Source organism: Eschrichtius robustus, chromosome 7 (assembly GCF_028021215.1).
Source record: "Eschrichtius robustus isolate mEscRob2 chromosome 7, mEscRob2.pri, whole genome shotgun sequence".
Classification (NCBI taxonomy): domain Eukaryota; kingdom Metazoa; phylum Chordata; class Mammalia; order Artiodactyla; family Eschrichtiidae; genus Eschrichtius; species Eschrichtius robustus.
This window is the reverse complement of record NC_090830.1, coordinates 125,611,146-125,639,009: the sequence shown is the minus strand read 5'-3', so window position 1 is coordinate 125,639,009 and position 27,864 is coordinate 125,611,146. Positions and strand designations below refer to the sequence as shown.

Sequence of the window (27,864 nt, the reverse complement as noted above, 5' to 3'; positions counted from 1 at the left end):
AAAGAGTGTAAAGATTAAACAATAGACAGTTGAAATTTTTTTATCAAATTTAATTACTTAACTGCAGTCATTTCTGTATGTATGTTTTCTTTTAACATTGACAATTTTAAAAGACTTGAAAAAGGTTTGCTTAAATGTTTCCTTCCCTGTGATTCCTAAACAAAAGATGGCAATTTAAAAACAGATTTTATCTATTTGCTGCTCATCTTTTGACTGTGGATTTCTTCCAGCAGGTAAAAAGATCTCTTTGATCTTTTATTTTCAAATGGGCTTTTTGATAGTTATTCCTGCTTTGGTTGGATTTCTTTGACATAGGTTGTACTATAAGTTACAAAAACATCTTTGAGACAAAAGTGAATGATTATTTGGAGTTAGGTACAAAATTAGGTTTTTAAAGACCTGGAGAAATTCAGGTCTATTATTATGCTGACACATGGAACAAAATGTACTTTGTTTAACATAGATGAGCTAATATTGATTTCCAAGCTACAAATTAGACCTTAAATTTTATAACTCTTATTTCTCAAAGCAAATCTCTTATTAAAAGATTTTTATTAAAAAACTGTTGCTACCTGGGAGCTGTTAACCTTAGTAAATTATTGGTGTTTTGTGACTGTCTGAAAAATGACTGTGGTTAATTACATAGTGCAGTCTTTCTAAGTCACCAGAAATAGGAAGTAGTTTTCTTGTAACATAAGATGATTTATGTGTGTGTTCTTTGAATAGCTGAAGAAGTCACAGACCTGAAGAGGCAAGCAGTTGAAGAGATGATGGACAGAATTAAAAAGGGAGTTCATCTCAGACCAGTTAATCAGACAGCTAGACCCAAGGCAAAGGTATGGAATGACTAAATGCTTTTTTTCCCCTGATGTTTCTTTTTTTTAATGTAAAATTTTGAAATCTGATGAAAGCTACATCAGAATTGACTGTCAAATCTTAGGTTAAGGCTAATGTGTCGTAAAAGCCTTTGCTTCATATAAGCACTTTTCAGAAGGACTCTGACCCATAGGAAACCTAGGTCACTACAGAAAGTAAGTCCTGTGGTTGCAGGGTGCTGCCATCTCCTTGAGAGGGACATTGATATGAACTGTTATACCAAACAAGTAACAATTAGCATGCCCTTTATTTTCGTCAATTCCTGGTTCTTGTGTATAATGCAACAAGTATTTATTGCGTATCTACTGTGTGCCAGGTACTGTTTTAGGCACTAGGAATAAAGCAGTAAACAAGACACAAAGATCCTTGCCTTCCCAAGGCTTGTTTTAGTGCGTGGGGGAGGGGAATTGGAGTGTGGGGATCACATCGTATACCGTAGCAGACCTAAGACAACTTTTGAAAAATAGTGAGGTTTACAAGATTGTTTCCATTAATTTCACAGACCTATTCCAGGTCACTTTAAGGAGAAACTTGTGTATCTGTATCATCAGCTGTCTTCTAAGCTAGACCACAGTGAGCTCCAGGATCTGTGGAAGTACCTAGTGTCTAGTTCAGAACTTCTCCCTTCCCCTTGTATATCTGTCCCATTTAAATAGACTCAATAGTAGAGTTTTTGACATTTTTCTTGAAAAATGTTTTTTCTTTCCTCACTCTAATAAGGTATCAGCAGATGGGTTCTCTTTCTTCTTCCTCTTCTTTTAAACCAAACTTTATGGTCCTTTCTTACTCTCAAGGATGCCCTTCTTCAGCTACTTCAGTGTCCCTGAGTGTCATGACTGTTCACTAGAAATTCTGCTGGGCTTTTAAAGATGCCACTTTGTCACAGGCAGACAAGATAACTGGACAAGGCAGGAAGGGCCGTGGTGTGGGCTGTCCAGGGAAAGGAGGTTGGGAAGAGGGAACGAGCATTCCACTCCAAGAGAAGATTCACATCTAGTGAAATGGAAGCTTCGGCCAGCTGTGGAGAGTAATTCAGTCTTGTGCTAGAGCTCTGAAAGCAAATGCGCAGAATGTAGAACTGGACGAGAAGCTGAGCGTGTAGATAGTTGGGCGCAGCTCTTTCAGTGCCAGTGTCTGGTGAGTGAGTGAAGAGCACTGTTGTTGGAGTCGGGTCCCTGCACTATCACCCAGCTTCCCGGGCTTCTTCTCCATAAAATACCCTCTCTGGCTCACACGGTTATTGTTAGGGTCAAATGGAGTAAAATGTGAAACCACTTTAAAATGTAGGGTCTAAGTAGAACCTTAGAAAAGAATACATTTTTATGGCTTTCATGTCACAACTAGTTTGGAAAGAATAGCAAAACCAAATTATTACTAGAGAAAAACGCAGTGTTGTAAAAGAAACAAAATTAGTTTAGAAAGAAAAATTTTGAAAACTTCTTAAATCGTAAGCGATCAGTGTTCTGTATGTACTTTCATTTTCGGTATATCACTTTGTCCTTTTTCTTGCCATGACTCTTTCAATAGTTACACATTATTTAATGTCCATTCATTAAATAAAAAATTTAATAAAATCTGGAGGACAGCTGAACAAGGATCAGTGGACAACTGTTTTGTTTTGTTTTGTTTTGCTGGTAATCATTAAAACTGTGTAGATACAGTGGTGACTGACCTGGTCAGTAACCTTTAAAACAAATGGTCACTGCCTGCCTCAGTGCAGACTTCTTCCCCCAGTACCATCAGTACTTTCCTGAAATGTCACCAGTTATGAGAGTATGCAGTCCAGGCTTTGAAAAGCCTTGTGCAGTCGGAGGGCAACTTGAGTGGCATAGTGGCACTTTTGAGTATGCCTTTAGGCAGGGTGTTTGTTCAGAAGTCGTAACATGTCACCGAACAGCTTACCTACAGAAGTCAAGCCTGCCTTGAGAGTACTAATTTAACTGCGTATTACTAAATTCCTTGATGTTGGTGCTGGTGCTGGTGTGGTTAAAATTAGTGTCTTAAAGCTTTTGACTGGCACTTGTGACTGCCACTGATGGCATGTGTATTTCACAGAAAACCGAGGCTATGAAAGTTGAACACCATAGTCTAATTTGTACATGAGCAGCAAACCTCTCTCTCTCTCACTTTTTCTAACTGTACGTTTTTTAAAATTGGAATAGGATCTTATTCTTTTATTATCTTTTGAGAGGAAAGAATTATAGGTTGCCATTAATCACCTCCCATCTCTTTTTTTTATACATTTATTTATTTATTTATTTATTTATTTTTGGCTGTGTTGGGTCTTTGTTTCTGTGCGAGGGCTTTCTCTAGTTGCGGCAAGCGGGGGCCACTCTTCATCGCGGTGCACGGGCCTCTTACTATCGTGGCCTCTCTTGTTGCGGAGCACAGGCTCCAGACGCGCAGGCTCAGTAGTTGTGGCTCACGGGCCTAGTTGCTCCGCGGCATGTGGGATCTTCCCAGACCAGGGCTCGAACCCGTGTCCCCTGCATTGGCAGGCAGATTCTCAACCACTTCGCCACCAGGGAAGCCCCACCTCCCATCTCTTGATGAAAGATTAGCCTTGCCTCTTTTCTAGGAATGAGAGGCCTGAGTGATTCCTTTCACTGTGTCTTGCAGGTTTTCTCTTCATCTCCTTTGTGAAAGGAAGTGGTACAGGGAAGATTAGAGGGTTTTTTTCAGCCATCTTTTCATTGAGGGGTCCACAGAAACTGTGGTATTATGGGGCAGGCAGGTATTACCCAGAATTTCATTTCAAATTATTTTGTTCGTGGTGCAGCCAGATGAGAACTGGGCTTGTAATCGAGACACCTGACTCAAATACAGAATTCCTCAAAGTGTAACTTTCCTCACAAGTAAGATGAAGTACTTGGACTGCACGCCCTCTGAGGTCTTTTACTGCTCTGATAGCTGGTGACGCTAACATTCTCTTGTAATCTGGGTTCTTTGCTGATCCCTGTTGTGAAATTCATGAAACTAGACGTGCCAGTCCTCTGTAAGCTGGCCTTGGCCCGGAGCTAACGGAGCTGAGAGAGGTTTTCTGCCCTGTTGCTTGCTTTCTGCTCTGCACTGCTGCCTTCCTAGTCCTCGCTTGCTGGCTCAAGTCCAGCAATGAGAGTGGAGAAGAACTTATTGTAAAATGTTCTGAATAATTTGGAATTAAATCTTTGAAATTTAATGTTTACCAAATCTTTTCTACATATGATAATAGGTAACAAAATGATGTGTAGAAGATGGTAGCTTGACTCTTACCTCTAATTTTCTATTTAACTGCCCCTTGAGAGCACTAGCATGTCTAATATTTTTTCCTAACTGTAAGACGTAGACCTAATTTTAAAAAATATAGTCAATATAAGCTACCAACACTTTGCCATGTAAAAATCTTTGTTGGGTATCTTAAAACTGAATTACTCAATCATTTTTCTTCTTTTTACAATTGTAGCCAGAATCTTCAAAAGGCTCTGAAAGTGCAGTGAATGAACTAAAAGGAATACTGGTAAGAATAGATCTCAGTTTATTATTTAGTTACTGGGAAAATGGAAGAATATTTTTAAAATCTACTGTTATGAGTAATTGGTTTTGATATATTTTATTTCCATTTACAGTAAGCCTCATTACTTTTGATAGTTTACTTGATTGTGCTGTGGACTCCTCCTCTGGGTGTGTTAATAATGTATCAATACTCTGGTGTTTCTATTCTAAAAGAATGGGTACACTTTCCCCCAAATCATTGTTTCCTGTTCTTGTTCTCCAATACTTGTATTACATCTTGAAGATAAAGTGTCTGGCCAGATGTGAGGATCAGTACATACTTATATAGTAGATATATTATAAATATAAATATAGTAAATAATGTTATAAGTAAATCTATACATAGATTACAGTAGATTTATTTATAAGTAAATCTACGATAAATTTAGTAGGTAATAGTATATTGTATAGTAGTCTCTCACATGGCTAGTGCTTAACTTTGGGGCATGAAAGTGGAATTCTCGGCACCTAAATATAAATCAGAGCTTCTCCCCAAATATGTTAGCATCAGAGTCACAGTCTGCTTTTCTCACAGTTTTGAAAAGTCATGATAAATTTGGATAATAGAAGTTCCTTTCTTTATGTTACGAATTTCATTTTCTAAAAGTAATTCACATCCATTAGAGAGCATGCTTAATGCCCATCTCTAGTCATATTTCTTCTTTCCAAAGTATGAGCTTTTGCCAACAAAATAAATGAGTACTGCCCTGTCCAACAGTTTCTGTCGGAGACAAATGCCTCACTTAGAAAATGTTTTGGATACTAAGAGCTTTATTCTCAGATCTTGTTACAGTCTCAATACCAGTTATTATGCACAGTAAGTCAACAAACATGGGGGCGGAGGTAGAGCTCATATTCCCATGTTCGTTGTTACTGTGCTAATTATGCATTGCATGCAGACATCCACATAATTGTGGTAAACAAAATTATTTTCATCAAGCATGAAACAGTAGACTTAACTCGGAGTGGCTTAATTAGTTTGCTATAGTTTTTAGGTGAGTGGAATTAATACTACAGAGAGGTATGTAGCACTGGCTAACAGTAGTGGTCTACCTACAGAATAAAGTATTAAAACCATGGAAAAAGTATGTGGTTATTATCTAATGGATTCTTTGGTGAGAAAATTTTGTTAGCCAGTGTTGTGTTAAGGAGAATGCCCTATGACAGTCCTTTTTGTTGTCTCTACAGTGTAATGCTAATTTTTGTTCATGAAGATGCCCCCAGGGGCATTAGGAGCTTCTAGGGTTATAGTTCTGAACCTCAGTGAAAGAGTAAACTTCCCTCAGTTTGTTTTTTAAACCGGGTTTATTTGAAAAAATCAGACATCTACGTGAGATACATATGATATTTGATTACCCAAGATATCCCACTTCCTGATAATGCTGGTTGGTAGCAAGTTTACTGAAAATCACAGCATTGCTTTTAAAGATCATGTTCACTATACATCATACTCACTATAGTTTTGTGCCACTTCAAGGAGAGAAATTTGTGAACAGATTTTTGTGGAATAATTTACAAATGATAAAAATTGTCAAAACATCTTTCTTTTCTTCAAATTGCCCCCATCCTCTTTTGTCCTGGATTTATCGTTAGATTTCTCTACCTTACATGGCATTAATGTGTATCACTAGTAGCTGTTATTCTTTGCATTAAATTTTTTAAAAGTGGAACTCACGATACTCTCCCCTACTTTTCTTTGCCAAATGGCAACTTTCCACTACTACCACAGACGTTTCCTTTGAGGGATGATGGATCACTTGTAACTACCAGTCACTTGGGGCCAAGAAACCATACAGCTTCTTTTAGGAGAGAAAGGAAGCCCCTATCAGATGGGGCACTTGGTGCTTCTTGCTGGAGTTCAGACTATTAGGATTATCAAAATTTAGTACCCAGCAAAGCACATGACACGAACCTCACAGTTGTGGCATGTGAGAAACAAACATGAAAAGAACATAAAAAGTCTACAGATTGTGTACTGACGTGGAAAGTGAGCACCTGTACCAAGAGATGCCAAGAAACCAAGAAGCACTGTGTTCAGTTCTACTGCAAAACAGAAATCAGGAATGAACTCAGCCTGGGGGTGTTTTTGCTGCAATGAAAGTGACCTGAGTTGTAAGCCTACCGCTGAAACTTAGCACATGGGTAGGAAACACATCTCGTGTTTGGGGGAGTTGGAAAACCTCACTGTCTTTTGAGTTGTACACTTTTCAAGCCAATTTTTAAAGTCTCAATGTTGACTGAACTTATTTTTCCAAGTCTATTTACACTTAATTTTTAAAGTTGTGTATTTTGTGGATAAAAAATATATAGCTATTTCTCGTAGTCACACAAGGGTTTCTTTTTTTTTTAGGTTTCGCAAACCTCTTGAGCCACACCAGCCATTTAAAAGCCACTCTAAGTGGAAATGGCCATTTCCAAAGAATAAATCAACAGAAATTTATCAGAAAGTCTCTTCTCAAGTTCCGTTGCCTCTAAATCAAAGAGACAAGAACAACTTTTTAAAAATTCACTTTTAGGTCTTTTTTGAACATCTTCAGTTTTTCAAATTACCCAGGAATTGTTGAATAGTTAATTTTGCTCCCTGACAATTAGAGTTATTGGTATTATGAACATTTAACTAACATGGGGATTAAGACTGTTAAATGATGAAAGCGGTTTGAAGTAGAAATAGAAATTAGAAAAGTTAAGGTCACGGTCCAGCCCTATCACCGACTTACTGTGGGACCTGGCCCAAAACCCCGAGGATCACTGATTTATAGGATTCTCTTTTCTGTGAAGTGAAGGAATTGTATGTACCACGTGGTAATTTGTGATTTCTCTAATTTTATTATTATAATATAAGTAGATAATTAAGACAGTCTTGGTACTTTATTAGCTGAGCTCCTTTATCACGTCAGTTGAGATCCATGCAGAAACCTTTTCTCCATAATTGCCTCCATATTTAAAGTTTGCTCATATACTAACCTAGTCAACCGCCTCAGTCAGTGAATGGAGAAAAAAGTTGGGAATTCAAGGATTAGAACTTGGAAAATGAATTCCTTCAGTATCAGGTGCGATGAGAGGATAGCTCACCACGGTCAGGAGTTTGGGGAAGTAATGTGGTTATCCAAACAAAAATGGAGAATCTTGTGAAAGATAAATTCTTCAATAAAAGATACCCTTGGAAGGCATATGTGTATGTACATGTACATACACACATACACAGACACATATCTTTTTCTTAAATTAACTCTAGCCATTGGGAAAATCACACAGAATGTCCTTGATATTCAAACAATCTGGTAGTTTGAGTGATTTTAATAGTAAGGGCCATAAGTTTTTCTGTTTACAAATGATAGAACTTTTTAAAAATTATAAACACAAATGATTTGGGAATAGTTTTTCTAATACATTAAAAAATTTTTATCTGAATTGGTTTTAGTTCTGTTGTCGTTACCTTATCAGTGTCAATCCTACCTTACTTATATAACTCTTTGATGAGTGGGTACAGATCTGCATTGTTAACTGTTAAATAAAGAAATCATCTAATTTTTTAAATTATAAAATAAGCTATTATAGTGTTACATGTAATATGATTTTCCTTTAATGTATTTTATGAATTTTTGCAATAAATCCAAAGCAGAAAGAGGTTCTTCCAGGGGGAAAGTATCAGATGCCTGATTAAAATATGAGCCTTAAGAATTTTACACATCAGTTTTGGTTAGCTAGCTGACAGCAGAGGAATATAGTCTCCTAATCTTGTTAGTCAGTTTTCCCGACAACAGACTGCTTTTCTATAACTTTGTGCAGTTAGGGAGAAAAACACCTTTCTAACCGAAACAACATAATAACCTATATCATGTGAGATTTGTAACTACCTAATTTTACAAGCTACTTTTTTTGTTTTATAGGTTAAAGAAGAAACATGAGTTACCATTTTAGCTAGTAGGATTCTTAGAATCGTTCAGGAAGTTGGCAGGGGGCAGGGAGCAGGATTAAGGCAAGCCCATAGTGAGCTGAAATGACAAAGGCTGGCCTATTTGTTAGCCTTGGTGGACAAAGGCTGCCTTCCGACTCTGGCATGAAGTCTGGCAAGTTATACCTGACTTGAGGTTCTGATTTTCTCTGATCAAAAGATTGTGGTTCAACTGGGTTTTTATTCCCCCCTAAGCCTGTGGCACAGCTGAGGAGGGCTCTTTCAAAGAAATAGTGGGCATTTCTTACAAAAGAAAATGGACCACTTGTAATGGTGGGGTGCTAAATCCTTACCCCTTAAATCTACGAAGAAGTGCATCACCCAGTGTTCTGTACAAACACTTGACTGGTAATGGAGATAGAAAACCGTAGCTCTCCCTCCATAACATACTTCCTAGGGGAGCCAGGGCAGAGGAGCACTGCCTGGGTCTTCCTCTGTCCTCTTGAAAGTCAATACGCCTTTCAGCAGGAGCACAGCTTTATGGCATCTCTTGTTTCCTTCAGTGTCTTCCGGGTCCTGAGTAATCCATTCATTCACTGCCTCCTCTGTTCAGGAGTGTGGGATTACGGCGCCGGCCCTTCCTTGCCTCCCTGTAGACTGTAGCCTTTGCTCTTTCACAGAGAAGCCAGGTGTGCTCAGCGCAGCACCTCCTGGGTTAGGCTGCTGGAGAGCGTTATGTGCTTCCTTCGGCAGCACGCCTTGCCACCAGGTGTGCGGCCAGGGTCATTCTCTCTGAAGAATCGGCCACATTTTTCAGTGCCGCAAGGATTTGGGTCAGTAACTCATGGCTGCCATGTCAAGATAACCTTCTAAGGTGAGTTCAGTGTATCTGTTTTCTTCTCTGCGTGGTCGACCAACACACATCAGAATCTTAATCATCGATGTGCAAGTACCTTCCCACCACTGAATTTCATATAGTTAGCCCATCAAGAGGTATTCTTGTGCTGTTCTTTTGCTACATAAGCTAACATCTTACATCATCAGTAGCATCTTCTTAAATGATCCAACACTATGTGTTAAAGATATGCACATTAAAAATACATATATAGCAAATTCATTTTAGTTCCTAATTCCATTCAAATTCTGGTAATGTTTTGGTGGTTTGACTTTTATATTCTTTTGTGTATTGTATTAAGACATTAACCTTTTTGTTTTTGTTTTTGTTTTGTTTTCACTTTAGGGGACACTTAACAAATCCACTAGTTCAAGAAGCTTAAAATCCCTTCACATTGAAAACAGTGAAACTGAGTTAGAAAGGATTTTGCGTCGCAGAAAGTTGACAACAGAAGCAGATAGCAGTAGTAAGCTGGTTTGAATTTTCCACGGTTCTACTCTTCCTCTCTGAAGCATCTTCCTTTAAGTGTCTTTTTAACATAAAATGATCTTTTTAAAATTATTATTAAATTTTTTTTATGTGAATGAGAAGTATTGGATGGCAAAGGTACTTATGAGTATCTCATAAGAGTGCTTATTTATTTTTATTTATTGGTATGTTTATTTATTTGAAGGGAATCAGGCTTTTATGGATCTTGTTTGCTTAATGCAAGATGCCCTTTGGTAAAGGCATCGGGGATGGACTTTGGCAACAATGTAGCATTGAGTAAAGGCTCCGGAACCAGAAGGCATGAGTTTGAATCCTAGCTTTGCAGTTTACTGCTTGCGCTTTAAGCAAATTACTCAGCCTCTCTGTGCCTCAGTTTCTTCATCTATAAAATGAGGATAATAAAAGCACCACCTCATAGGATTATTCTAAGGATTAAGTCAGTATATTTCAATATATAAAAAGTGCTTAGCACTGTGCCTGGCACAAAGAACACAATAGTTAGTAATAATGGTCGTAATTACAAATCAGTTACAAATGCAAAGAAATAGTCTTTATTTTTCATCTCCATTTAGTTTATTGTCCCTGCCTGTGAATCAAGTGAATGAGAAAGTCCAGCTCTGTCATCAACTATAAATGACCATCTGAGCATCTTGAGATCACAGTTTGCATTGGTATCATGATATGCATGTATTAGACTTCAAAGTGTGTTTCAGAACTCACTTTGTATGTCTTCAGTTTTTTTTCCATCAGCTTGATCATGGGAATTAGCAGAAACCTTTATGAGGTTTTCCCCTTGTTGCCAGGAGGCTGCTTTTGAAAAACCACCCTAAACTAAAATTAATAGCAACCACAGCTAATGTACTGAATCTTTTAGACTCTGTTCAATCAACTCCAATTAGTCTATCGTAACAGTTTAAATTTGCATTGTCGTCATGTCTCTCAAGTTTAAATTGCTAGAATATTAAGGATTTGGGTTTTTGATAATCAAGCTCTAGCTTTCATATAGGGATTTACTCAGTGGAGTAAATTGGTTCCTTGAACCAGAAGCAGCATAATACCAGCCAAACCGTTTTTATAAAAAGATGAAGACTTTGTGCCCTTCTTTAAAAAAAAAAATTAGCCATTCAGTTTTTAGTTTGTTCTAGAAATTCTGCAGTTAGTATCCTGTAAGAATTACCACCACCCCACGCCCAAATAGCCAACTCTCAGGAAAACTAAGGGATGCCATAAGAGACTTTTTTTCCCTTATGTTCACTTTACAAGAATTTACCAGCCTCCATAATGAATTGTTATTCATTTGTGACTTAGTCAGTGCTGTGACTTTTCCAACATTTCATGCTGAAAGTATTCATGTAGTTGTCATTAATTTTTAGGACTTTGCAAATGCCATTTTTGTGCTCTGTCATTTACATTTTGTATTTTGCCGCTGACCTTTTTGTTCCTCCAGAAACATTCTTACTTCACTCACTTGGTCAGACTTGCAGCACTCACTGTTTCAGAGTTAGTTTTCCATGGGAGAAATGAGGAAACATTTTTATTTTAGTCAATATGAAGATTTTAATATTTCAAAGTGTGGAGAAAGGTAGGAACACATTTTATGGACATGGTGAGACTCTTTCATTTTACTGATTTTTACTGATTATATTCCACCAGTATACAAATATTCAAGGTATCATTTGAGGGAAGTTAGAATAAGAGATACATATTCAATAGAATCATTAATATTTGGATAGAGAAATAAGAACTGTGTAATTGGCAGGATGGAGAGGAAACATACTGAAGGGAGTGACCTGTAAGTGAGCAGAAATTTTCTTTTGAGCTCCCTAGTAGCCAACGCAAAAAAAAAAAAAAAAAAAAGGGTGGTGGGGGAGAGGACACAAACTTACAAACTCTATCATCTAGTAAAAGAAATAACTATTTTTTTTACATGGTTCAAATGTTTTGCAAGCATCCAACTGGCAGAGGTATTTACTATGTAATCTTTTTATAAAGGTCATGGAATGAGAAAATGAAAATTCCAGGGGGCAAATAAGATGCTAAAGTAGCACAACTACATAGTGGGAGCAAATTACAGAGATCAGTTTGATAGGTTTGTTCCTCAGGTGCATTTGATCTCTGAGATTTTTTTCTTCTGCACACAAAGGGTTATGGAAAGGCTAAAGGTGAGGTTACAAAGTGGAGAAAGGAAGCATCATGAGTGAGGCAGAGGCAGCCTGAGATTGGCAGAACTCATATCCCAAGTTAGTATCTCCCTCAGGGGCCACAGAAACACCTTTTTCTTTAGAATTTTTCTTACGGGAGTAACTGGTATTTCCTTGATTTACCTAGACTTGTGGGCTACAAAACTGACATTTCAAAGAGCAGCAAGTGCCTCTTGGAAAACATTGGACTGCTTAAATAGGATGCAATAATAATAGTGTTAATCATCATCATCATCATCTTAAACATTAGGCATTTTTCTTTATTCCTTTTTGTATGTAAGAAAAATAACAGCTCTGGCTCAGCTCACCCACCCTCCCTCCTTTTGAATTGGCTTCAGTTGCAGAACAGCAGCAGGCGTTGGTGTGTATTCAGAAACAGATCTTGCTTTTCTACAAGGACAGATTGTTTAAAGCTATCTATAGTGTTGCAGTCAACAGTTACCCAAGGGCTGAGCAGAGCTGCTCTGAAGCACATCTTACGTTCAGCTTTATATTTATACCTTGAGGAATGAACTTTCTTGATCTTTCTGCCCTTTTCTCTTTACCCCCACATCCCCATGCAGTGTGAGGCTTGTCGCGGGCAGGAGGGAAAGGCCTTTTGAACCAGAATATTCTATAATGTCACAAATTTGTCTGCTCAGATGGTACAGAAGAAATAAATGAGAAAGGCAGACACTGATGCTTTGTGAGCTGAGGCTTTCTACCAGACCGCGGGGGATCTGTGTCTCCCATGTGGAGTAAGGCTAGAGGAGCTGCAGTAACAGAATGGCTGCACAATTTCCCAGCCCCTCTTAGATAGGTTTTTCAAATTAGAACTTCATTTTTGGAGTTCATATGTTTGTTATACTGCATCAGACACATTCATATACAAATGTAAGAATAAAATTCCAAAGCCTAATACTAATGATCAAGGATTAGCTAGCATTTGGATTGTACCCACCAGTCCTTTCCATTTTAGGAGATGATCTGACATTTCTTAAGGATATAGAGAATCCCAAGTTTTGCTTTTATCTTAGCGGTACCTTTCAAGGTTGTTCTCTAGCTTAATTTTTTAGAAGTTCTAATTTTATTTGTACATTCGTGACATTTCATAAATTGCTTCGTTTTAAAAGGATTCCTTCTGAAGTTTCAAGAAAGACATACTAGAATCTTGCTTTGAAAAAACTGTCTAGGATAGTATCTTCCTAACTGAAGATAGAAAAAAAGTAATGATGGAGCTTAGCTTCAAAGCATAGAAGTTTTAGATTGATATGCCAATAATTGTAGTAACAAGCCCTATTATAGTTTTCTGATCCTACCCAAAGAGCAGAAAAGTCCAAAAGGTAAACAGCCAAACTCTTTGCCACTTAATTTTTATAATCCTGTGTCTGTATTTTAGTAGGAAGCTAACCCACTTACTTCTCAATCACATTAAAATGAAAATGTTCATAAAAGCTATTTAATGCTCAGGAAGCCTTCATGAGCCTTTTAAAAAGAGCTTTTTGACATCATTCCATTTTCTGTTTAAAATCAGAGCTGAGTTTTGGAAAGAATTAACTCTTGAGAGGCCAAATGATTCAAGTAGAGCTGTCAGAAAGCCATGCTCTGTGAGAAGTAAAGACTTCACAATTCCAGTATTACTAAAGGACTCTGGTCAGTTGAGGAAACCATGGCCTGGGGTTTTATAGTTTGTTAAAGGTCTGTACACAATTTCTCAGCGTGGTCCTGGTGCACTGAAAAGCAGTAGTACCACCAAGCAGAGCAGATTTCTAATAGGAGCATTTTCCAGCATGCTCTTGAAATTTTAACAAAACTTGGCCTTTTCACTTTCTGAGGGATTTTCAGCTAATCTGTTTTTCAGTACCATATTAATAAGCATCGAACAGAATTATTAAACTTGAGGTATGTGTTTGGTTTTAAGGTCCAACTGGAATATTAGCCACCTCAGAGTCCAAATCCATGCCAGTGTTGGGTTCTGTATCCAGTGTAACAAAAACAGCCTTGAACAAGAAAACTCTGGAGGCAGAATTCAACAGCCCGTCCCCCCCAACACCTGAGCCAGGTGAAGGGTCGTGTAAATTGGAAGGATGCACAAGTTCCAAGGTTACATTTCAGTAAGTAATGATGCTCTTTACTAAGTAGTGTGTAGAAGAATCTGTGATGACTAATTTGTGTGTTACTTTGCTTTGTTTCTCTTTAGATAGAGATTTCGATTTGGTTAGCCAATAAGTACTCTTCTTCCTCTGTTTGATGAGCCAACTTTTGATTCCAGGCTCCTAGCTTAGAGGTCTTATTCTGATGCAAAGCAGATATGCATAAAGAGAATTCCATCCCTAAACTGGTTTGGTAATCAGATTCTTCTTCTACACAAAGAATTGACTTGGATGATCCTTATTCAGCATCAGAAGACACTTAATCATTCTTTCAAGATTAAATATTTAAATCATCCCTCTTAATGGTTCATGAGCAGCCAAAGAAGATACTAGATCTTCAAACTTAGGTTGAAGGGTATATTTTTGCAACCTTATTTTCTGATTCTCAATTAAACATGTGCCTTAATATTGCTCTATTCTGAGACTGAAAACATGCTATGTAAAGAGTTACCTATATATGGCTTGAAAGTGGCACTTTGATTGTCAAAGAATTAATCCTGCTATTGAATGTGTTTCAGATAGATCTGGTGGAGGATCAGTTTGTTTTATAACAATGGCAGGCTCCTTTTGAAATTAGTCTAGTTTTGCTTTAGTTCTCTTGCCAGGATGTCAGCTGGTTTGTCACATAAAGAAAAGGAAGAGGTGAGACAAATCAGATCAGCAAATATTGTAATCACGGTTAATTAAACCTTTGATTTCCTGTTCTATCAGGGGAGAAAGAACCCTTTTTTGTAGCTATACCTGTCTTAGTTTAAAAGGTGAAGCCTGGACAAATGAAGTTGCGATTCAGTTTAGATCTGTTTTTGCCAACTGGTATTTTCTTCCACTCTTGCGTTTCTCTTATTGGTACTATTAACTTTTTTCCCCCTCTTTTGGAATGAATGACCTTCTTTGCTGATTTACAGTTTTATCTAATTTCATTGTGTTTAAAAAGTACATTTTCTCCTACAGTCATGTGTTTCCTTTCTTTTGACTGGAGTCATTTGAACAGTTCTAACAGAAAGATGATCTATATTCATTCTTTGTCTGTCCTATTAAATTTGTTTAGCACCTAATTTGACACCAACAGTCTGGCTACATTTGAACCAGTATCCAGACACAAAAGCAATTTGGCTGAGACAACTTAGTTTCTGAGAAATGCTTCAGTGTGTGTGTATAGATTTTTTTTTCCTTTACCATTTTACACAGATAATCTTAATCAGAAAATACTGCAACTCCTTCCTTCTTTTGTCTGCCTTTTATTCTCCAAAAGTAAGTGGAAATTACATTTCCAAGAAAGGAGATGAAATAATTGCAGGCCCAAGGTCTGCAAAATGTGTGCTGAATTGACAGTGAAAAGGATCCATTTGTTGACAGACACAGTTGTTAGATGCCATAAAGGCCTATGTGAAGCTCAATTTATTTCTCATCTTGCTTGTTCAATGACTGTTTAAGAGACACGTTTCAATTTAATTTATCTACTTAAAGCACTAATACAAATACTCTGTGCTGCTGTATTAACTTTTAAACTTTGTAATCTAATGCTTGATTATTCAGTTCTTGACATGCTTTAGCTGAAATAACTAACGCCATGCATTTTCATATTGACAGTCATTTAGCAAAGAAGAGTGCCTTTCTGAAAAATGTGTTTCTTAAGTACAATTAGACTATCCAAATGAATCCAAGTATCTTGTGTATGTACATGGTAATTATTCACTTCCCAGACGTGCTTCATTCATTTATGTTTAAACCTAGCTTTTTACTGAGTAAAAGAAGTTTAACTTAATGTAGTCATATGTAGGCTTTAAAAGTAAAAACTCATGTGATTTCTCAGGATCCCCTGAAAGAGATTTAGCTACCAGGAATGAGAAGGGTTATTTTCAGGCTGTTTCTTGGCTGGCTTTGGCTAGCAAGTTCATTCTGTTATACTAGCCATAAGGTAGAGGCAACCACATTGTCTTACCTCATAGACCTGATTTGTCACTTTGAAGTGAGATCAGCAGTTAAAAAGTGAAATGTTTCCTTTGCTTTTTAAAAGTGCCTTTGCACTCTGGTAATGGCACCCTTATTTTGATCTGTGGCGACACCACCGTAGTGTTTTTCAGGTGAGTGGTATTATCGGCTCTTGACAGGGAATCAAGGTCAAGGGAAGATATCAATCACAGTAGCCTCTAATGCATTACATTATTGCGAGGGCACACACACACACACTCACACACACACACACACACACACAAAGTCCCTGCCACTCTTACGCTCCCTTCCGCCCTCCACTTTGGCCTCTGTGGCCTAGTATCATTCCACCCCAGCTCTTTGCTTTTGCTATCCCCTTTGCCTCAGATGCCCTTCCCCCAGTAGCTGCACTGTCTCACCTCTATCATTTATTTGCTCAGATGTCATCTTTTCAATGAGGCCTACCCTGACCACCCTATTTAAAATTGTAACTCAACTCCCTTAAACTCTGATTCTCCCTTACCCTACTCCATTTTTCCCCATAACAGTTATCTTCTAACGTATTACAAACTTTATTTATTATATATATGCTTATTTTCTCTCTTCCCCTCCTAGAATGTAAACTCCATGAGGATAGGACATTTTTTGTCACTGGTGTATCTCAAACACCTGGAAAAACTCCTGCCTTATGGTAGGCTCTCAGGAAATACTTGTTGAATAAATGAATGAATGAATAAATACATTTTTAGTATCAATAAAAGAGCAGAATATCAATTAATTAGAATATTCAGTTAACCAGCATTCCCCCATTATTCAGCAGTCACACATATACACACATATGTGTACATAAATATTAGATATTTTGGTTTATTTGGTTGCTTATTTGGGTTTTTAAACATTTTTTAAATGCCTAGGAGTCATTTACATTCAGTTTTGCATATCTTCTGCATCTTTGAACCTACACAAGATAAAGTTATCAGAGACCACAGAATACCCAGTTGTAAAAGAAAGATTCGGCTGTGCTCACTGCCTCAGGTGGACAGGAAAGTTTGCTAACCTACTAAGAAAACTTTTAAAGTGAAGGAAGAAACGAAGATGTTTTCTGCATAAGATCTTCACTTATCCAGAAAATTAAATAGCATCAGGCTATTCCCAGAAAGTTTATTTTCCTTTTAATAAATTCCTAAAATCAACATATGTGTATGTTCCAAATAACTGAGTAACTTCGTTTTTTTTTTTTTAATTTTTTTCTGTCTTTATTTTTTTTTATTTTTATTTTTTAAATTATTTATGGCTGTGTTGGGTCTTCATTTCTGTGCGAGGGCTTTCTCTAGTTGTGGCAAGTGGGGGCCACTCTTCATCGCGGTGCGCAGGCCTTTCACTGTCGTGGCCTCTCTTGTTGCAGAGCACAGGCTCCAGATGCGCAGGCTCAGTAGTTGTGGCTCACGGGCCTAGTTGCTCCGCGGCATGTGGGATCTTCCCAGACCGGGGCTCGAACCCGTGTCTCCTGCATTAGCAGGCAGATTCTCAACCACTGCGCCACCAGGGAAGCCCCTGAGTAACTTCTATCTGGTAAATTGTAGAGCCAGAGAGATATATGGATTTATTTCTTAAGAACTTATGAGACAGCAAGAGACACCTTTCATACTTAATTGCAAGGATTAATTAAAATTAACATTCTTGTCACCAGTCTGAGCAAGCAAGGTTTTTTTTTTAAGCAAAAAGAAGAAAAAGAAAGAAAAAGATAATCAGGACTTGGAGAAGCCTAATTGTTTCTGATTCTCTTTCAGTAATAGCTTTAGAAATATTTGTGTCCTCAATTATTTCTAATAAATACATACTATCTAGTAATAATATCTTAAATCTAACAGTGAATTTGAATTTCATTAATTCCAACTAGTTATTACTCAAACAGGAATTATGCTCATAATCTCCCTTTATGCCATGAGAGGTAAACAGCTGGCCAAGCAAATGAAGAGTATAAGCCTTAATTTTGCTTTCATGCTCTTTCCTTCTGATCCAGAGTATTCTGACAGTGTTAAAATAGAGTAAGACTCATTGATTCAAGCTAATCAATGGCTGGGATGGTCAATATAAAATAGGGAAGATTCCAAATTATAGAATTTTTAAAAGATAACGATTTCATTACTTTCAGACAGCTACAGTACCTGGAAATAGGCTAACTGAGTGTTGCACAGGGTCAAAAAGCCAAGAATGATTTGTATTTTCACCAGTAAAAGCCTGTAGACTGGACGAGGGGTAACAAGGAGACACAGCATGATCAGCTTCCTAAACCAGCGTCTTTCCACATATGCACAGGGTGGCGAGCAGCGCTGAATTATTTCCAGAACTCCAGCTCTGCAGTGAGGCCTTGGGTTCGGATCTTGGGCTTGCTATTTATTATCTTTATGACCTCGGGCAAGTTATTTAATCATGTGGAAGATGAGGGTAATGATACCTACCTTGTAGGGTCGTCACGTAAATTAAATAATATATGAAAAGTATTTCAATAAATTCCTTTTCTATCTTAATATAAAATTATAATGTTGGGCCGTTACTGGATTATCAAGGACAAAAGTTAGAGTTGAAAGCTTAGGTACTGAACACCTGGCTTATTGACTGGGCCAGGTTTCCTTGGGAAAATCATGTAACCTCTGTGTTTTGTTTGTTTGTTTGTTTGTTTTCACTTTTTGTTGTATTGTTTTTCTTATCTAAAATTGAGGCAAGTAGATGAGGCACTCTCCAGAGTCTCTTTCAGCTCTAGAATCCCAATAATTCCTCCCAAATGTGGTTGCTTGATAAAGATGTTCACAGTTAAGATAAAGAACAAGAGTTAAGCACATATTTTTTTTTTTTTTAATTTATTTATTTATTTATTTTTGGCTGTGTTGGGTCTTTGTTGCTGCACGCAGGCTTTCTCTAGTTGCGGAGCAGGGGCTCTAGGTGTGCGGGCTTCAGTAGTTGTGGCTCGCGGGCTTAGCGGCTCCGCGGCATGTGGGATCTTCCCGGACCAGGGATCGAACCCGTGTCCCCTGCATTGGCAGGCGGATTCTCAACCACTGCGCCACCAGGGAAGCCTAAGCACATATTTTTTACCCCCGTGTCTCTCAATATAGATTTACAGTAAAACACAAACCTAGAAATATAAAATAATTTTTTGAAAAATTTTAATTTTCAAACTACATCATAGGAACTTACAAATTCAGATTGAAATGATTGTTATCCTTCAGGGTTATAGTCTTAGGGGTCAGGATACTCATTCCAACCCTGTCACTATTGCTGCAAATGCTTTTAGAGCTATTTGGATTAGAGATACCTGACCACAGAGGAAATAAATTGGACAGTCTTTCCTACCTGTTTATTCTGGGGTGGAAAAAGTGGGTGAGAAGTAAAGAGTGCTTTAGAGCCACTCGGCGGGTCGTGTAAGAGAATTAGTGTCAGTATTTATTTTGGTCAAAAAATGATATGGCCCATTTTAACCACTACTATATGTTCAACATATGTTTCCAAATGACTTTGGCTTTTGCAAGTTCGTTCAATTTTTGGAAATAGCCATCAGTTTGCAACCATTGCAGATGCATTTTTTAAAATGTGACACAGACCCATGACATGTCTCCCAGCCATGTGTACAGAAAAGTACCATGCAATACAGTCAAGCCAAAGCTTGCTTCTTGAACTCCAGTTAGGTTGACAAGTTCCAAATTTACACATTCTGGGGTGTTGATTTAAAGGGTAACTAGGAAGTCAATATTTCAGAAGCAAACATAAGTTGAGCAATAAGTAAGAAAATGTAAGTATAGTACCTAGCTATGGGTAAAGTTGTCTTCCATTTTAATCCTGTGTGAGGTACCTGAGACACGTTAGCTCTGTTATCAACAGAATGGGGAAATCTGATGATCTCGAGTGATGTAAGTGAAGTGAATTGGGAAAACATTTGGGGGTAAAAGGCTACAACCTTCCATTGTATATGTTTCGCCTCTTCATTTTTAAAATTTTCTGTTACTCTTTATCAATATATATTAATATATATCCATATTATAATAGCGTTCATCTGAGAGGAAATGTGCTTACATCGCTATAAGCAGGATGTCTATGTTGATTATAGATGGAGGCCATGAGTAACGAGCCAGTTTCCAATTTGGAATTTGCTTTGCTGATGTTTTGTTGTTGTTACTAACGTTTCACTAACATTATGAATTCACTAACATTTATGAAGCCAGTACTTTCATGTGTTGTTTTAATTCTTCCAAAGGTACTGAGGTTTAGTGACAAACAATTTGCCCAAAATTCTGTTCCTAATCAATAGTTGGGTCAGATTTCATTTGAACCTTCTTCATTCTAACTTCAGAGCCCACGCTTTTGAGCTATAGCATACTGCGTTGAGTGTATTAAGAGCTGTAGGAATGGAAGGGAAGAAAATGACTGTAAGGTTTCTTCTGTAGGAAGCAATGATTCTGTAGTTAAATTGCTCCATTTGCCCTATTCACATCCTGCTCCTCCGACCCTACATACTCACAGATAGTGTCATCTCTTCCTTTTTCTTTCCTCTTCCTAAGGCTAAACTAAGCAATTAATATATCTTTTGCCAAGGGAAGAAAATGTTACCCAGTAAAGCAAAGAATTCTGAAAAGGAGAGCCAATCTGAATTAGCAAGAAGACTTAAAGAGATTTGGAAAGAAATTGTTTTAGTGTTTTTCATGTCAAATGCCCAATAAAGGGGCATGCTTCACGAATAAACTTTTGGAAATTACCATATTAGAATACCAGCCTAAGCTCCTTTAATCTTTGGCATAAGTTTCATGTACACATTTTTAATTTATTTACATTTCAAACATGCTGAAGATTAGTTCATTCCCAGAAGTCAAATACCTTGAAAATAGCTGACTGTAATCACTGGATTAGAAAGGTGTTTTACTAAATGATAATATGACAATATAAAGATGAATCACTGTGAATATAGTTGTTTTAAAACATACATTCTACAGCCCCAAATAAATTTCACTGTTGCATCCACTTTATGCTGCACCTCTGTGAGTCAGCTCCGCCTTTGGTCAATTACTGGTTAGCTCCTTTGAGTTTGTGGTATAGTGTCCATTGTCATCATATGTTAGAACATCTCTGTTTTAAAGAAAGGCAGGACAAATGGGCCTGCAGTATGGAGAAAGAGACAAGCAGATCTTACAGGAGTTCTGCATCACAATCAGGCAGAGATGCAAGAGTATCCTGTGTTCTCACAGTCTTGCTTCTTTGTCTCTGAACAGTCTCACCTAGAAGTGGCCTTACTTGTCTGTATTGAGCTTTATTCATCCGTGTTCACTTTTTCTATTAATTACCTTCAGAAAGGTGAATATCCTCCTGATAGTTACAGTTAAACAAGGGAGTCAACCTCAAGGATGATTTTTCATCTAGTTACATCTCTAGAACCTTGCTTCAAAGGGGAGAACCCAGTTTCCATTGTAATTGGTGTGATTTGCAGTGATTTCATAGCTGTGTCCTCATCTCTTGGTCATTCTCAAAGATGCTTTTAAGCCACAATTGCCAGAGACCCTTCCAGTTAATACTTCTCTAACTCATCATGCTCCTCTTCAACCCCAGAGCTCCCCAAAACTCTAAGCTTTATCAAGCTCTTTAAAATTTCCTTTTCAACCATCAGACAGGAGGCTAGCTTGCCTTTTTTGTTTGGGAGGTCAAAACGGGTCACATGGTGCCCTAGAAGAATTTAAAAAACAAAAACCTATGTAGCAATTACAGGACTTCAATTTCAGTAGAAAAATGACCGTTTCCAGTGCAACCATTTTTATTTTAATTTGCATTTAATTTCTAGGTCTGTGATGTCTCTAAATACGTGCGACCTGTGGCCCCGCACAGATTTATTTTTGTAAGAGTTCATCTTGTTTGAGCCATTAACTGAATACCAAAGGGTAGTTGATCAAAGATAAATTTTAGGTATCTCATGGTTAGTGTAATGTGGCAGATGTTTCTGTGAAAGAAAAAAATCTAATTGCCTTTCAGGTTTTGAATTAAAAGTAAGATTGACCTCTAACTGGTCTCTTCAGTTTTTTTTCCCATTATTTCCAGTGTGAAACTAATGCAGAAAAATGAAATTGAAAAGTAATGCTCTTTTGCATTGGAGCTGGAGAATCTGAGCTTTTGAAATATGTTGCCAAGTAGAAATTGAGATTCTTAACTTACTTTTAGGGAAGCTTGGCATTAAAATTGTCTCAAATATTGATCTCATCTGGAAATTAATTTGGTTAGTCATACAGGTATTACTTTAGAGGGTTTTGGGTTAACATTTTGTTCAAATGGAAAATAGAGAAGTTTTTAGTGCTTGTGGTGGAAAGAGTAGGTTTTCTTCCTGTTACTTCCAACTCTACCATTTCCTCCCCTCCTCCTCTCCTCTTTTCTCTCCTTTTGTGTACGTGTGCATACGTGTATTTGCATGCATGGTGCGGAAGGGAGAAAGGAGGGCACCTTCCCTGTACTTAGTAAACATTTGTTTCTGAGAAGAGACTACTGGCTAGCAAATGAACTGCATGGAAGTTACTGCTTAATCTGATGCTCTTATACAATTAAAGGATTTGCTCTGCTCTCAACTGTAATCTTAGTACGGCTGAATTGTGTACGGACACTGCAGGAAACAGCTCTGCTCAGCAAAGCACTACTACAAAGGTTCTCCATGTGTTCCTGTACATGGACAATTAAGTTTTAACAACAAAATTAGCAGAACAACTGGATGTTCTGGAAGCTGAGATCTCCTCACTCAGTCTCTTTTTCCTCCCTCGTCCAAAGGAGTTTTCCTGTGGGCTGCCCAGAAGATCCGCCCGTCAGTTTTGTCTTACAGGTGTTCTGAGTTGCCTTACAGACAGCAGCTTCTTCCAGATTAATTGTTGAGGCTGTATTACACCTAGTGTTAAAATTCTGTTGAGTAAATCTCAAAATAACTGTTAAAATGCTGCTGAGTAATTCTCACTTCTCTCAAAGAATTAATTGCCTTCTAACATTTGCCTCCAGTTGCAAACACCTATGATTTTAAGAGACTTAGCATAAAATATATCATTTCTTCATGGAGAACCATATTGCTTTTGGTGCTTTGCCATTTTTTAAAAACATCTTTCAATAGTCTCTGCAGTATTTGTGTTTCCTTTTATTTTTGTATAGTGAAGTAGTGGAGACTTAAAATTTATTCAAATAGAAGTTCTGGCTAAAACTTAAATGCAATTTCAGATCTGAGGATAAATTGACTTAACTTCTGAAACCTGATAAATGCTTTTCATTTGAAATACATTTTGTCATATAACTGTATGAAAAGTAACACACTGAATTCTTCATGACTTCCGGTCTTAAAAGAGAGTTTAAAGTATATAATATAGTAAATTTAAAGAAAAATCTTAAAATTTAAAAAACATTGTTCTGAAAATTAAGAATGAAAATGCAAACATTCTGTGCATGGCAGCTTTCTTGAGGAGCCAGTGTTATTTATATATGGTGTCTCTTGTGGAAGCCTTTATGTTCCTTAAAATATCTCTTTTAAATAATATTCACATTTCATAGCTGAGATCTCAATGGATTTTCCATGGTGACTTAAAGTTGTACAAAATTACAAAAAGCTTAAAAAGTAGCCAAAAAAGGTATCATACACATTTAAGAATCTTTGCCTGTGCTAAAATCAGTCGCAGCTCATGCTTTATCATTGATTTTGCTGGCGAGAATGGTCCAGTTTCCTGAGCCTCCCTGGGCCAGTGTATTTTGGAATCTGTAAATGTGCACAGTCCAGCTTATGCTAGAAGAATAAAAGAACTGGGACAAGGCTTCGTAGCGTGCACTGTGGTCTGAGATGTAACCCGTGCACTGAGATGGCTGTGCTGCAGTTTTTCCACCAAAGAAACTATGGCTCAGTGTGGACACAGAGGTCTTTGCCCAGCCATTGTTACCTCTGTTAAAAAGGAATTCTTGTTAATCTTACGGCAAACCAGCATCTAGAAGCTGATGTCAGATTTTCAACCATGGCGGTATTCTGTTGTTTAACAATATTATTTCTCATAATTTAAATGATATCTGTTTTTCCCTCAAATAGAAGCTGACCCAAATTGGCAAACTAATTTATTCTTTGCACTAAAACGCAGTTTCAAAAAGTATACAAAGCCAAAAGAAGTTAGCTTCGTTTTTTCTATCTTCATTATATTTAAAAGTATTAGAATTAGCAATAATATAGAAAGTTTCATCTTATGTTTGAAATTTTATTTTGGAAAGTTTTGGATAAGTGTGTTAAAATATCCTGAAAAATAGGGTGTCTGAGAGAAACAATAAAAACTACCTCTGTTGTAATGCCACTACTGTTCACTGCTGTAGTAACTGTATAAAGGGCTTGGGCGGAAAAAAAAAGTAAGACTTCTTATTTTTACACAAGGGAGAATATAAAACTGACTTCCTCTTTGGAGTTTTCCCAGGAAACTACTTTATAAAGACAAATTTAAATCTTTCCATTTTCTGTCCTTGAAGGTGGTAAATATGATTGTAGCTTTATCCATTTTTATTGTAAATGAAACAGAGTTCAGACCATCCGGCTGTGCGTCATCTGTTGGATGGCTGCCACAGACTAATGCAGGCGTCCCACTGGGAGACCAGAGAAGAACTATACTTTGATTCACCAGATTGTGTTAAATAGTCCAGCTGTTGCGATTTGAAAGATAGTTACCTCAGAAGTGAAACAGAAATGAACTTGGCATTTATGCCTCAAACCATTTTTACACTGTTTGGCAATCAGCTTTTCAGAGGTAGCATTTTGTAAAATAACTCTCACTGCTTAAAAGTTTCATTCACTGTAATGTTCAAAATGTCCCACCTTTATATTATCAGTAGAATTAAGCTTGAGTGATATGCAGAATTTGCATGAAATAAGCATTTTCCCCCTTCATTTCATGAGCTTTGATTGTATTCAGTTGAGCTCAGAACCATGTCTATTAGGGCTCTTTTGGGCATTAGTTAATTTGAATTGCAGCTGAAATGTTAGCTAGAATGTTGTTGAATATAATTGGAGTGTGGAAAGTTGATTTTGAAAGGAATTTCATTGAATGCAAACCATGATGTGCTTTTTAAAAATTAGAATGCTGCACTTTCATCTCCTGTAACACAGTCCGATAAGTCACTGAGTCCCTTTATTATAAAGTTCAACTTTGGCAATACCGTTTGCAACTGTTCTGATTCTTCTGGTACCAGTACCAGTTGGAGTCAGGTTTTTCCTTTTACCAGCAAGTGGCCTCATCTGCCCCAGCCCTACCTTCTGGCCCTCTTGCAGTTGGGGGAGAAGTAACTGCTTTCTAAAAGAGCAACCAAGTTGTACTTGGGCATCAGGCTTCACAGAGTGGTATAGATTGATATATTGTCTCCTAGCTTTTACTTTGCTTTTGGGTTTTTCTTTTTGTCTTGAAATAGCACTTAACAAATGATTTAAAATGACCCACGAAAAATATCTATTTGATTGGGTTAAAAATCACTAGCAGTATGTTGTGGTAAGAAAAAAAAGTACTGGACAGGAAGTCAAGAGTCCACGATTTTAATCCTGTATCTGCTGTTAACAAATTGTGTGCCCTTGGACAAATCATGTAACTCACTCTTGTTTGGTGTCTTCACCTGACAAATGAAAAGGCTGGACTAGTTCATGTCAGTAATCCCTCTCAGACTGAACATTCCATGATTTTAGTCTTTATGTCACCTATAAAATTTAAGTCTTACTTGGAGATTTTGCAGCATACAGGAGAAGGTCTGCCGTACTTTTTATGAATACTGAATTTTAATTCCTTATTTGTGGTCATTGCTCTTAGATGAAGAATTAAAGAGGAAAAAATGAACGGAACAATAGTATACGGCAATTCCTATTGGATTGTTGCATTTGAGCAGCTGGGATTTTTACCTTGGGGGAGAAGCTTCAGATGTAACCTTGTAGAACCTGCCACTATGGCTGCCTAGAGCAAGAGCCTGGGTTCTTGGCACCGTCACTGATGGAGCTTTCTGGCTCTTCCCATGAGATGGGAATGGAGGAAGGCCCTTCATTCCAGAAGGAGCCCTGGGCAGCTCCCCATGGGAACCAGGAATGGACTTAATGATGTCAAACCAGGAAGAGCTAGCTTTAAGTCACAAAGGAAAAAAAAAAAAACGAGGGGTAGCTTGAAGGGATGGATTTTATATTTATAGTTCTGAAAGATGAAGCTGAAAACAGGGATTCAGATAGAATCAGTAAACATGCCAAAATTAGCCTGTGGCATCATTATCATGTTTTTGGAAGATGCCTTTGGTAAATAGCTGTGTGATCTTGTGGAAAAATCAGGAACAGGAAGATAGGAGCTTATGATTCTTGTCCTGGCTCTGCCACTGATAAGCTGTATAATTTTAGGTCAGGCTTTCCCTCTCTCCAAACCTCATTTTCCTCATCTGTAAAAGGACCAGTTGGACTAGATGATTGCCGTAGTCCCTTTCAGCCTTAAGCCACTGGGATTCCAAGTCAGTGGTCGTCATCTTCAAGAAAGTAGTCACTCTGATTCTCAACACATAGAGAAGTTTTCCACTGTGCCAAGTTCAGTGATAATAAAGGTGTTCTCAAATTGGAGTGTACAGGTGACTTAATAATAGATTAATCTATTATTGAGAAGCCTACTTCAGGAAAGAACAATTCTCTGGACTGAGACAATTCCAGGACAGTTTCAGCCTGGCAATACAAAGTTTCTGAGTTTTCAGTTCAGTCAACATCATTTGTTGCTGTTGTGGAGCCCTGAGAGCACTTCCTGCAAGTTTTCAGCCTCCAGCTGATGAAGAAAGCATTTTAGGATGTGTTTACCACCCCTTCATCTGCAGACACACATGGGCATGAAAACTTCCATGGTAGTTCTGCAAAAGTGATGAAGGTCAGTATGGGTTGATGGAAGTTGCTCACCTAGAATGAGACGGATACTTCCTTTGCATGCGTAGAGCAGACTGGCTGGCTTATATACAATGAGGCTTAGACCCAGGGTTGTGGAACCACACTGGGGACTTGACCAGCAGACTTTGTGTGGCTTTGACTATAACAACTTTAGCTAGGCTGGAACTTGGAACTTCATTTTCTAGAATTCCCTTTCCCATTTGTTTCCAGGTTAGGGTTGTCTACAGGAGAAATTTGCACGAGATTTAGAAAGTGGGAGTGACATGATAGTCTTTTTTTTTTTTTTTTTATGCTCTGGAAGTCTGCGTAGGGCAGGCTCTGTTACAATTCATGCACGTTGCCACCTAGTTGGCATGTGGCACAGCTGGCCCACAGTTTCTCCAGCTCCCCCCATCTCCCCCTCCAGCTTCCCCAAATCTTAGGCCAGGTGCACGTGCAATTCCATGTGGAAGGGCTCCAGTTTATCCTGCCGCTCATCTGCAACATCAGGATTGGAGATTGTGAAAGACAGATGCAGCTCTGGTTTGTCCTCAGCTTCTTGCCACTTTTCACCCATCTTCCTTTTCAGCTGCAAGACCTGTTGATTTCAGGCCCAGCATAATAGACAGAGGCAACAGACTCACGTAGACTGCCTAGCTCTCTCTCTCCATTGCTTGAGGTCTAATGTCTATAATGAATCCCTTATGCCATCCATGGGGGTTTTGCTTCTCTGACCATACCCTAATGGATTCAGCCTTCCAGGTGTTGCCTGGGTCAGAGAAAGTCAAGCCAGATACCACCTGGGTAACTACATCCCATATTGATTCCCAACGCACAGTAACAGATATCTTGAGAAGTGGATCCTTGGCCAAGGTAGATGGGCAGTGTCATGGTGTTTTCTAATGACAAGGGTGTTGCCAAATCCAGGCAAAAATAAAGGAATCTGTCCTCGCTACAGTATAGCTTTCCTCTCAGGTCATCTCTTTGCTTTTACCGCCTCCAAAGAAGACAGTTAT

The 27,864-nt window shown here is 37.9% G+C and overlaps 1 protein-coding gene across 3 annotated transcripts in view; it reads left to right on the top strand.

Annotated features, from left to right (window-relative positions):
• The window catches only part of SHTN1 (shootin 1), a 102,119-nt gene that overhangs the window by 70,922 nt on the left and 3,333 nt on the right, over positions 1 to 27,864 (top strand). For 2 of the 3 annotated variants that reach the window (XM_068548626.1, XM_068548627.1), the window contains 4 exons: positions 727 to 836; positions 4,319 to 4,372; positions 9,543 to 9,663; positions 13,788 to 13,980. In XM_068548626.1, coding sequence (XP_068404727.1) covers positions 727 to 836; positions 4,319 to 4,372; positions 9,543 to 9,663; positions 13,788 to 13,980 — 478 coding nt within the window. The remainder of the gene's footprint in view (positions 1 to 726; positions 837 to 4,318; positions 4,373 to 9,542; positions 9,664 to 13,787; positions 13,981 to 27,864) is intronic. The other variant, XM_068548628.1, reaches the window with a different exon arrangement.